At 39.2% G+C, this 13,320-nt stretch overlaps 1 protein-coding gene across 2 annotated transcripts in view; it reads right to left on the bottom strand.

The window, feature by feature from the left end:
- Positions 1–871: 871 nt before the first annotated feature.
- ncoa1 (nuclear receptor coactivator 1) overlaps positions 872–13,320 on the bottom strand; it is a 115,380-nt gene continuing 102,931 nt past the window's right edge. For both annotated transcript variants that reach the window (XM_041806124.1, XM_041806125.1), the window contains exon 22: positions 872–12,638. In XM_041806124.1, coding sequence (XP_041662058.1) covers positions 12,459–12,638 — 180 coding nt within the window. In that variant the 3' untranslated portion in view covers positions 872–12,458. The remainder of the gene's footprint in view (positions 12,639–13,320) is intronic.

Genomic DNA, 13,320 nt, shown 5'->3' with positions numbered 1-13,320 from the left:
GTTTATATATTTATGTGAAGTATGTTAAAATAAGTGCACAATCATCCCCTTTAAACTTTCGTTTTCTTTTTACAAAATCAGAAAAAAGGTTTTTAAATTTACATTACCACGGGTCGCCCTCACGGAAGCTGACATAACGAACCGCCATGTTGTCTACTGCAACGTTTTGGGGACAGAAAGAGCGAAACGCGATTTTTAAATATGAACCTGCCCGCCGGTCCTGAAAGCTACCTGGAAGGCAGGTGGAGAAGAAGACTGACCTATAATCTATAAAAATAATGGTTACAAAAATGAATGAATAAACCCTCACTTCGTCACTGCTGTAAATGATGTCCGGCTCACGATCCTTTTTGGTCTTGACAGGCTCTCGTTGCTTAGTGATGTGATGTTTTGGTAACAGATCGGCTCATTCTAAAATCTGAACGCTAGATGTCGCTAAAATTCAAAATTCTAACCAATGCACCTTTAAAATAATTAAATATTAAATCACATTCACAATATTGGAAAAAATCAGTTATTTTCATTCAGCAAAAGCTGAGTGTCCGTGTGCAAATACTAAAGGCCTATATTTAGGTGAACTAAATACGCACACATGCCACCCATCCTTTGCTGAATGGGTAGCTATAAATTTGTGGTGCATGAAAAAAGAGAATATCCAATTCTGCAGGCACAACCATGCCACTGTTTGTAACCCTCTTGTTGCTGTAAATGTGCCATAGAATATATCCTTTCTCTAAATAAAACAATATCAAAATGCAAAAAACCAAACCAAAACAACAGCATCATCTGCAAATGTGTTGATTCTAATGAAAATCCATTGATTTTATTACTTTGAGGACTTACAGAAGGTACAGGGACAACATTGTGCATTTCAAATGGTGCTTTTATTGCAATGTGTTGCATTCCCACATTCATAGATGTTATAGATTTGTTAGTCAAAGCATCATTTCCTCAAGGTTGGCATCCTCACCTTGGAAAAAAAAAAAAAAAAACAAAAGCAGAGGGATCAAATGCACGAGGTGTTTGTGTTTTGAGTGTAGTAGAGAAGTGTGTGTGTAAACTTGAGCAGCCACGAACATATGAATGAACAAAAAACCTCCAAAATTTAGACTTCCAGTAGATGCAAATAAAGTTTTTCTTTTTTTAATTGTCAAACAAAAAAGAAGAAGAGTTTAGTTTGTCTATCAACCTGCAGGGCTCTCACTCCCTGCAGGGACTGGACCCGGCCTGAGACTGATTGTCTACAACATTCCAAAGAAAAGGTAGATTTCTTTATATTCACGTTACACACCTGAACACGGGGGGTTGGGGGGGTATTAAAAGAGAGAGAGAAAAAGAGAGAGAAAGAAAGAGAGAGAGAAAATATAACATGCATAAAATTCTCCCAGATGAACATTGTCACTCATATTGTCTTGTAATAGCTGCTCCGATGCCTCTTTAAAAACAAACTTTACATGAGTGTAATATACAAAACTGGACAAAAATGAGTAAAATGTATAATATATATTTATATATATATTTATTTATATTAATTTGTACAAGGGAGAAAGTGGAACCTTGGTCATTTTTTTTAAACTCAAATTCTCCAGAGAAAGCATTACCGCCCCCCGAAAAACAACACAAGAGTGGTGAGTTTGTATTAATAACATGCCTTTTTTTAAAGTTTCTGCACCTTATCCCAACATGGCAGCTCTTAGTACTCGACAATGGATGCTGTGGGAACACAAAGGACAGACTGGTTCTGAACACCTGTAGTAGGAATGAGTGGGGCTTGAAGGACAATAGGGAGTCTAAGTGGTGCACAAATGCCAGTTTGGACCAATGGTGAGCAATTTTAGACTATTAATGAGAAAATAGTTCAGTCCCAACACACTCCTTGACTAGTTTGCACTTAAGCTCAGTCCCATTTCAATTTTTTGCCCCTTTATCCCTTGTTTTAAAGGGACTCCTTCTCCTTAGGAATGGAGTTACAAGTGTAAGTTGTGAAGTCTTCCCCTACAAAATGGGCCAATCCTTCAAGACCTTGATATTCAAATATACCATTTAAATTTTTTTTTTAAATGCCAATTTGATACACAATCACCATAATGTGCTGAAGCAATATAAAGTTACTACATTAGATGGTTGTCGCAATTTTCAAATCTCATTGATGTAATTCCTGACATTTGCACACTTTTTTAGTCACTTGCCAAAGATTCACAAGGCATTCTGGGAGATTTCCCATAGACCATGTAGACCTACCAGTTCACCCCACACCTCCATTCTAACAATAATTGGGACACCCTACCCCTCATCTGAATGTGTAAAGTTCCACACCTGATTTCCGTATTTTCATAAATAAATGTACAATGCCTCTTGGAAGCCAACCTAAGGAAGAGCACTTCTTTACAGAGGGATTGAAATCTGATAGAAACTACCTGTAGCTATAGGGAGAGGATGATTTTGTCCGTTTCTAGCCATGCTGTAGTTTGGAATGAGTTTAAAGGATTACCCAGACAAAAAGAGGCTAATATTACATGTAAAAACAAAGTTAAGAAGTTGGCCAGCCAGGAACTAGTTATCAGATATTTTATTAGAAGACAGTGAACAGCTATGCAAGCTAAGCTAACCTGATTAGCCATTTAAATGTTTGTTTGCATGTAAACAATTTTCTTTTTTAACCTCCACTTAAATGTATAAATATATTTGAACTGCTGAGACAATCTGACTGCATTTCACATCAAGCTGATAAACAAATGACCGGTCAAGGCTGTAGCCTTTTAGCTAAACGGCGGCTTGTTTTTCCTAGCTAACAACTGTCATATGATCTCTCCAAAATCCACAGCAAATTTCAGGGTTTTTAAACATACTCGTGGTGCATTTAAGGCAAAAGAGTTATGCATCATATGCACTGCATTGCTGGTTGGCTCGCCTCTGTAACCGTACATTAGTGGAAATGAGGGTTAAGGCTAAGTGTTAAAGGAAATCTCCCCAAATGCCTTGCAAATCATCGGCAAGATGGCTCTCAAGCATAAAAAGAGTAAAAATGTCAGTTTCCTTGTTAAAAGGATTTGAAAAGTGCGACAGCCATCTAATATTTCAATTTACTGCTGTGTCAAAGTTGTTTATTGCAGAAATGTTCAGTAATGTCTCTGCTGCGTATGTGACTGCTGTCAATGACTACTGATGGCGAATCAGGAACTTAGAGGGTTGTCCCATTTTGTAAGGGGCAGATTTCACCACTATTGTCCGTAACTTGGGGTAGGGGGGCACTGGAAAATAAGGGGTAGGAATGAGAGTAAAGCCAGACATGCCACTGAGCTAAAGTGACAAAATGACAACTGTATCCCCTTTGAGATTTGGATTTTTTTATTCTCTACACCAGACATTTCTGCTCCAGGCATTAGCCCGACCCTGGCACAAGCACACCACAAGATCTCCCACATCAGGCAGCACAAAAGTGAGACAAGACAAGCAAAGAAAAAAAAAAAAAAACAACCAGAGAGGACGAGCAACACAGTGAGCGTGTCGTCGTTCATGTCAGTGCACAACTGTTGCTCGATAGCAGAGGTTAAGTCTCACACAAACCAGACTTTTGCTGACAACAAAAAAAAAGCGAGTGTCCGCCTTGGTTTAAGGAAAAACACAAGGAGAGTGATAACCGAGCGGCTGTGGAGCTTCTGAACGGTTCTGAGAGCAGGAATGTTCTGAGGAGGTTTTAACAGTTCACAGAGAGGAGAAAGAGAGGGGAGAGGACGGGGGTGTCACCTGAAGAAGATTGGCATAGTATTCATACTGAGGATCGGTTGGTGTAGAGAGAAAAAGACAGAAAAAGACAAAGAGAGAACTACTTTACAAAGCAGGTACAATTTTTAGTTGTCTTTTGGATATGGGGTTTTCACTACGGCCAAGTTCTGCATCAAGAACCTGAGCTAGATTCAATTTAAACCACTAACATTTCTCCATACATTCAGGGGGCTTATCTACTCCAAATACTGATCTGATTGAGACAGTTTCCAATGGCCTTATCACTCACCGATATAAAGTGCAAAATTAGATTGTATTTGCAAATTCCTGGCATAATTTGATTTATCTTCTATGTGTGTAAAAAAGTATTTTAAAATACAGTAATTTATTTTCTATAAAGGTGAAAAAAGGTTTAAAAAAACCCTGGTTAACAAGGTTATTATTGTTAAACAGCAAAGGAGCAACCCTTACTGCAGAAAGTATATACACGAGGCACCTCAAGTTTGGTATAAAGTTAAAGAATGAAGCTGAGAAAGGTCATCAGAGATATATATCGGTGAAATCGCTGAGAGGGACACTTCGAACTACACTGAAGGGGCTTTTGAACCTATAAAATTAATCCAGTGTTAATTCTACAAGTGAGGAAATGCTTCTATCAGTAAGGTGCATAGCTATCCGGTTGCAATGTTTTCGTTCTTCCTGTAAACGAGTGACAGCACTTCAGGCACAAAAAAGACCTCGAGCGGAGACGTTGGACTGACAGGAAAAGGAAATAAAAGAGGAGAAACATGCAAGACAAATTGGACAGTCGGTGTGAGAGAATATTCCAAATTATAACCAAAAAAAGGGGGCCGCTACATTATGTCTTGTCCAGTGATGAGGTTTGCATATGGTTTCTGTTAAACATCTTGAAGCTTTGGTCATTTACTATTGACAAATGCAAAAAAGGCTACATCAGTCAGACAGTTAGGTAACAAAACAAAGAAATAAAAAGCCCACTGATATACACAACAAGCAGGCAATGCTTCTCCAAAAAACCAAGGCTCCACTCTCCCAGATTTGCTTAAACTTTTGACAACAGAGAAAATTAAATAATATGGCCTTTTTTTTTTAAATTAACCCGTACAAAAAGCCAGTCCACACTGCTTCTCTCTCAGTAAAATCACATTCAGCAGTCGCTAAAAAAACCATTCTCTGGCATAGTTAATCTGAAACACCCACAGGTACTGTGCAGGGTCTAAAGAGTAAAAAGAAGAGAAGAATCAAACCAGGACATCTTCGACTTTTCCATCTTAGAGAACACCAGATATACAGTATTAATCACTTACACACGTACAATCGCACTCACTGATAGTCATATACATACATACATCATCAGAAAAATAAAAAAGTAGAAAATCAAAAACATAAAATAAAAACATGACGGAGGCGAGTAGTTTTTTTTTTCTTTTTTAAACCACAAACTCGGAGCACTACTTTTTTGTTGATTCTGAACAAATACATATTCACATTTCTCTGTTATATACATTATGTTAACATCTTACAAAAGAACCTAGCCTTGTACCTGTTAATCGTAGTGAGGAAGGAGGGACTGTTGTTTCCATCTGAATGGCTGTTGCATAAAAAAATAAAAGAAACAGAGTACATATGCATTGGTTGTATTTGGCATGTCGGTTTGTTAAAAAAACACAGGATGAGCTGAGAGGTGCAGTTAACAGGGGTTTGTAGAGGAACCATTTCCATAGGAATGCCTATTCCACGCAGAAGAGTGAGAGGAGACGACGATGATGAGGAGGAAGGAGGAGGTAGGAGGGGTTTCAATACTGTACGTGTGAAATAATCAGAGCAGAGAGAGAAAAACGAGAGGAGGCTGAAACTGGCAGAATCCTTCCACTAAAATACATTCTTCCACTTTGTGCAGCTTCTGTCTCTTCGGAGTATTTTTACACATTGACCAAACAGCGGCACAGGAGGGTCTGACCGCTGCTTTCACACTGTGAGGAACAAGACATTTGACACATGCTCAAGATGCCCAAAAATACATTTCTGGGAGCTTGTTTACAATCGACAGTACTGTTGAGAAAAGCCAATGAAGTGCCAGTCATCAGGAGTTAGAATCTTTTCATTTAAATTCCAAAATATTCACTGCTCTGGGTCAATTATGTCCAGAAAGTCTTTGACTTTTAAGGGACTTAAAACTTGAACTAGTTATTACTGCAAAAACTTATATCTAACATGGTGTATTTTTCCAATTTCTGGTTAAAAAAAACAAAACAAAAAAACAAACTCAAGATAAGTCACTTGGACTGACAAGTAGAGATTTCAAGTTGTTATAAGCAAAAATATCTGCAACTGCAGTGAGCAGCTTGTACTTGTCTGTCTTCATGTTTTTTTCAGGGTGGATAAATTCATACTCTCATTTTATCACACCAGATAAGTTGGATTCATCATAGCTTTAAAGGTGGATTTTAATTTGTCAAATAAAATTAATGTGGCCCACAAGTCAACTTCCAAAATGAGTAAATTGTCAACATGTTGTAAACAGAGAGGGGTTTGGCTGCAGACCCTACATCTCTGGCTGCCTCTCTCGCAGACCGTTCATCTGAGACGCCATCTCTTTCACAACTGAAATACACGCTCAAACTTTAAAAGTCAAATTACGACATCTTATTTTTTAATAACAGGTTACAGTAAGGGTTAGTGTACCAACAATTAATGTTAAAAACCTGACCTGCAAATCCTGAAACACAGCTATGGCTAAGCTCACAAAGTAGCTATGTAATCTACATGGGCACATTATCTACTTAGTTACTTTAGCTATGTTTGCAAAAACTCACATCGCTAAAGCTAACTTAGCTACATTGGCTTAGATAGTAACGCTGATTAGGTAGTTAGCATAGCTATTTCAGCTTAGCTAGAGCTAATGAGGCTAAAGCGAACCACCATCTAATGACTTCTAAAACAGGTCTATACATAATAAAATCTGATTAGACCTCTGACCTTTTTCTGTTTCATTCATGACATTTTTCTTGTACTAGCATATTACGGCACTTCCCTTCTGAGAAATATGATGTTTCAGATGACAGTCTGTGAGAGTGGCTGCCAGAAATGTACGGTCTGCAGACAGATCCCCCTTGAAAAAGAAAACCAGCTTGTGATATGCCAACACATTCATGTCTAATGCAAGACCCCACAATAGGACTGTCGCTGAGAAATGCTTTCTTCTAAGAGGATTTTAATCTTATTAGTCAGCTGAGCCTTCATCTCCCACTTTCTCAAATCAGTTAAGATTTGAAGATCGTCTGGTGCCTCAGCTGTTTTTGGCTGGCAAGTCCAGAAAGATATTTTTACAAGAAAAAACAGCTGTGAAGATGTCCCATTTCAAGCAACTTCAGCAAATTTTGCTCACTGCAATGGCAGATACATATTCTCAAAAAGCAATTCAGGCCTCATGTTTTTGGTGTAATATCTCAAAATACAATTGTAATTGGACCGTTTAGATGAATGCAGTTTATAACAGGGGTAAAGACATATTGAACAGATATTAGACAAAACATTATTAGTCTATCCACAAACCCATGTGTAGCTATGGAAAGTCTCAGTCTGGAGGTAGAGGGAAGTTTTTATCTGAGACACTGTTACATTTCACATGAAGTTGTGAGGTCTTAGACTAAGACTGGACTGGATGAACCATTTCAATCCCAAATCTAGAAATGATTTGGTAATCTGTCAACAGTTTTCAGTCATTTATCAATCTAAATTAAGGCTGACTTTTAGCTAGCGTTGCTAGAATACCGGATTTTTCAACTTCCACGCTGTACTTCTGGGAATACAGCCAAGATACCAGTGCCTTATGGAAAGGACAGAAAGTACTAGTCAAAATTTAGTAATACTGAGACCTATTTTAATCCCAGGGGAACAAGTCGAAAGCTAACAATATTGTATGAGTTCTTTTTTTTCAGTCAATAAAAACTACCATGAAACTCCTGCACAATGTCCAAATATTTTGGTGCATGCTTGTACAGCATACAAAGTATGCAGAAAATGGAAAACATTGTTTTAAACATTTTTAAGGACTAAATAACACATTAACAAGTTTAAAAACAACAGAGATAGACTTCATGTGGAAGCCCGAAGCCAACATGCATCCATTCTTTTTTAAATTTTAACTCTATTTTTCCTTAATATTGAGAAAATTTGGGTTGTTTTCTGGAGATCTGACTGATTTATGATGTTACCTTAAGATAACCATGCTGGATTCCCTGTAATGACAGGTTAACTCTGTGATATCTTGAGGAAACAACTTAAATCAACCTTTTATCATGGAAAAACCAGAGCGAGAATGATAGCTCAAAGACACCTGCGGCCTGCATCAATCCCCATCCAGAGTTCCCTGCCTTACTGAGAAAACAAAATAAATATGTTATGATCTCAGAGAACAAGTGAAATTTACTCGTTATCAGAGGAAATCGAGTAAAATAAATGGTTGAATGCATGTCCTTTTAAGGCTTCCATAGATAATACAGTGGCAGTGTTAAAAATCTATAAAATTTGCATGAGTTTTGCTCAACAGTACTGTCGATAGCAGATGGTTTTAGCCCTCAAAGTTGACTAATCAAGCAGTAGGTCACAGTGTGAAAACCCGGTCAAAAGGAAAGATTACCAGACAAAACTCGTGCCTGATAAACAACAATGAGGTAATAAAAGCTGATGATTTATCCACATGCTTCTCTAATAAATATACACACAGAAAAATAGAAAAATAAAACCATCTCAGAAAGTCTTGGCAGACGTTTGCGTCCAGGAGGCAGAGATTTTAAATAAAAAAAGAAAGAGAGAAGATGTCGACATGTCCTGGGCCTCTGTTTGGATACATCGCTGTGCACATGAACATGTTTTGAATGCACACACAGAGCCGCTCGAGCCATGCACAAAGTGGTTCTCACATCAGACAACATTGGAGGAGTCGGTGGGTGGAATGTTGACCTTGCATACTATCCCTCTGAATCTGTTGCATACGGTTGGTTTGTTTAGATAGTATCTGTGTAAAACAGTACACAGGAGAGCCCTATCCCTCTGCAGTAGCATCAGACGGGTTGTGTTGTTGACCTGTTGTAGGTGTGTGACATTACAGGGGGGGCTAACGGTGAGTATTTATATCTGAATTTAAAGGTGAAGCTGTATTTTAAAACCTTGTCCATGGATGCTGCCTCTAATTTCCCCTTAAAGAGTCAAAATATCAACCAGGACTCACACAGGATTAACATAAAAGTTGTCATAAAAGCCAATCCTAGTTAACAACCTAGTTCCTTGCACTAGTCCAGATGTTGCGGCTCATTTTGGTGAACAAAAGACATTCTAAATCAGATGCCTCTCCTTCCCTTTGTCAGTGCAAAATCAAACTATTTGTTAAGTTTTGAAAATCTTATTTTGTGTGCTCGGGGGATTTCAGAGACTTTTGATCACTGTTTTACAAATATAAATGGAGGCTTATATTTGTGGTTTTACTGTAATTAAGTAAGGGGTATGAGGGATTTTAAGCAGGAAGCAGATGGACTTCAGTGGTCTGCCGAAAATATTTAAATACTGCGTGATCATATGATTCCTGTTTGATAAAGTGGAAGTCCTTATGCACAAGGTATCTCATTTTTTGGCCTTGCAGGTTTTGTTAGATTTTGGATGAGCTAGCATTTTACAAAGTTGTTCTGTGAGAACATTTTCTTTACCTCCATATTAAACCCAAAGGAGTTTGGTGTGTTGTAAATTCATAGAATTATTTCATACTTTTGATGAGTATCTTTGATTGACCAAACAGGCTAAGATTACTACTCCTTACTTTGCTGCAGAATAGCAAACAATACCGTTTCTGTGAAGTTTCAGCCGACTTTTTGGTAATTTCTTATACCAACAATCACTAATGTTGTACTAGAAGAGGGGTGTCCAAACCTTTTCATTTGAGGGCCACATATAGACATTTATAAGAATGGTGGGACCACTTTCATATACCTCACCTTGAGGATGTTAAATTAGAAACCAATCTAATGTAGATTAAGATATTCCTAGTGATTGAGTGTGCTAGTTAGTGGTTGAAAAGGCAAATTGTCAATTAATTTGAAGATTTTGGGGAGGCCAGTAAGATTTCAGGGAGCCCTGGTTGGCCCTGGCTACCACTGGTGCTGCGATTTGCTGCAGAAATTAAATAGAGCATTATAAATCAAGATAACATTATTTCTCTGGTTGCCAATATGTTTCCCATTTACAGTACTGTCTTAGTTTAGTCACAAAAAAAAAAAATCATCAATAAATTCTCCTTTCCAAAATGTTTGTTTACAGAATTAGCACGGTAGCACAGCCCTGCATTGAAACTAAGAAATACTAATACAGTCATGACATCAAACGTGTTTTAATGGCCCAAATCCCTGATATTATTCATCTTTACATGAACTTAAAGAGAATATTTAGAGGCAGCATCATGGCAGGGGTTTCTTACTTCCTGGTGTACGACAAGAAGCTCATTTCGTCTGTTAACAGAGGTGTGTTATCGCTGAGAGACACAGTGTCTGACTGAGCAACAGTAGTCAACAGAAAACTGTACGTTTGTGTATGTTTGTTTGTGTCACCAGAGGAGTGAAGTCTTTATCATGGAACCAGAGATGGAGGGAGGAGAGGGTTGAATCCCAAAAAAAAAAAAAAAAAAGAAAAACCCACAAAGGGAGCAACACTGATAAATACAGGTATGCAGAGAAATAAACAAAAAAAGGATTTTTTGCGACTCAACCCGCCCTGTTTGGATTCAATTTGATGACAGCTTTAAATTATTATCCATCACATCTTTGTTAGGAACTTCTATGACTAAAGCCTCTACTTAAATGTCATTATATAGGAACAATACCCAAAAACAGGACTTTAAATGCAACCAGAAGCCCAGCATTGATGCGGTTTAGTACCGGTAGGGCCTCATAATGGCAGCAAAGTCCTGTTTTTGAGGTATTATTTAGCTTTTTCTTTTAATACAATGGTTACAAACACATGTACTGTCTGAGAAGTTCTCTTGAAAGTATTGTACATACATAAGAATAAAAAAAAGAGGAGAACGCAAGAAAAGACAGCTCCCTAGTCACCTAACATTTTTTCTCTCTTATAGAAAGCGCCTTTTCGTGCTGAACGGGAGCAAAACTTAGCCAAAAAAATTCAAATTGCTTCAAATTTCACATTTCAGAAGTTTAAAAACTTCCTCCTCCACTGCAATATATAGCGGCGTTACAATATCAACGCAATAATTCAAAATAATCCCAAAAAACATGAGGTGACTTACTAGAATTTTAAAAAATAAAGGAAAAGAAACCTGACCAGATCACATTATACATCGTTTTGCTGTTCTGAGTCATCAATTAATTACACTTTTCTTTTTTCTTAAAGGAAAGCAGTTAGAAGAGAAGAGTGAGCTCATCCCCAAGTCTTTGTCCTTCTGTACTGTACAATACTACCCGCCTGCATGGTGCACATGGCAAACAACACTGATAGGCCGAGAGAGATAGCATGAAAGATACAGAGAAAGAGAGAGAGAGAGAGAAAAGAGAGCCCATAAGGCTCTGTATTCACAGCTGCTGAGGTGAGGGGTAAAATGTGACGGACAGACAGTTAAATAATCATAACAGTCTCATTTCTTATACTTTGAAAAATAAAAATAAAACTTCCTCCTGTCGGGGAGAAAGACACGCAAGTTCCAAACTGAGCAGCATCCCGTCTGTCTCCCATGCATCCATCCATCCATTTATCCGTCCGTTTATCCATCCGTTCTGGCTGTTGTCAAAGCTTGTTCTGATGATCATGAAGATGATGATGATGACGGTGAGAGCAGAAGATTTTTAAACAAAACATAAACAATTCCACCAAAAAAGAGGAGATAGAATAATATGTAGAAGAAGAAGAAGCAGAGCTCGGGAAAACTCAAACTTCCACCAGGCACTGTAGCTGATAGAGAGAGACAGTCACAGAACCAGCTGATACTGAGCTTCTATCCCACAATGCCACAGAGGTCTGAAACCTTAAACATTCCCACATCGCTGAGAGACAGGTAGAGGAAAACAAAATTAAAAAAGCCAGAGGTGCTGCTGATGTGAGGGATAATCCCACACTTTAAAAGAGCTCAGCTGTACGCTGGAACTCATGCTCCCAAGATGCACTGCTGCTGCTGCTGCTGCTGCTGCTGCTGCTGCTTCTGCCGCGATGGTCCAGCAGAGAAAAAACAAACAACAACAAAAAAAAGAGGAGGCCGGCCCTGATTTGACAGTGACGACAACTTGGCAAATCTACAAATGATGTCGCAGTTGTTTTCTTGGGTCAGGAAGCAGGAAGTAGGTCACCGAGGAATGAGCAGCAAGACAACACTGCCTTAAATAGGCTGAGGCAGACAGACAGGTTGTCAGACAGATTAGACAGGCAGGTTTAAATACACTGCTGCTCCTTCTGACTTCAGTCTTTTTCTTTAAGTTCTGGGCGGTGAAACAAACCAGCCCCGATTCCACCAACGCCGCATACAAGTGGCAAAGCCGCCGACGCCGGCCAACAACCTCACTGAGCCGACGTCATCCAAACATCCATCCTTCCATCCATCCATCCGAAAAGGTGAGACAGAGACAGCAATGGGTCTGGTGCACCGACCTCTGAGGAGGAGGCGTAGAAGTGAGAAGTAGAGGGTAGAGCAGGAGAGCTGGAGGTGGGTGGGGTCGTCACTCGGTGAGCAGCTGCTGGAGGAGGCTCTTCTGCTGGGCCTGGTTGTTCTGGGAGCCCTGCGTGCCGGGGCCCTTCTGGGTGGCCGTGGTGCCGATGGAGCCCTGGTTCAGGTAGGAGTCACTACCCACAAGGTTCACGGTGCACTGGACGTCCGCGAACACCTGAACCTGCTGCACCTATGGACAACAGTGTGGCTGTTACTGTGGCTCACTTTCCACAACACTATGCATGTCTCCACTACAGCTCCAGTTAACTTCACTGGCTTGTCTCTCAAATAGTGCATTCAGAAAGTATTCAGGCCCCTTTCACTTTTCAGTATTGTTTTGTTACAGCCTGATGCTACAGTTGAAAATTTTCATATCTATTCTCATTAATCTAAACTAAGACCCCATCATGACAAAGTGAAAACAGGATTTTTCTTACATTTCTTGCAAAGTTTAAAAAAAATAAAAAACCCAAATTTAGCTCAGTTTCCTCCCATTTCTCTCAATCTTTGCTGAGATGATTATACACCTTGATTGGAGTCCACCTGTGATTAATTTCATTGATTGGACATGATTTGAGAGGGGACACACCTCTCTATAGAAGGTCTTACAGCTGACAGTGCATATCAGAACAAAAACCAAGCCATTAGGTCAAAGGAACCGCCTGCAGAGCTCAAAGACAGGATTGTTGCAAGGCACAGATCTGCTGCACTAAAGGTTCCCAAGAGCACAGTGGTCTCCATAATTCTAAAATGGAAGAAGTCTGGCACAACCAGGACTCTTCCAAGTGCTCATTGCCAAGCCAAACTGAGCAATGGAAGGAGAGGGGTCATAGAGAGGTGGTAATAGCAGAGTGGCTAGACGGAACACTCAG

This window comes from Cheilinus undulatus, linkage group 14 (genome assembly GCF_018320785.1).
Source record: "Cheilinus undulatus linkage group 14, ASM1832078v1, whole genome shotgun sequence".
NCBI lineage: Eukaryota > Metazoa > Chordata > Actinopteri > Labriformes > Labridae > Cheilinus > Cheilinus undulatus.
The sequence above is the reverse complement of the archived record's forward strand: the minus strand, read 5'-3'. Positions and strand labels throughout refer to the sequence as shown.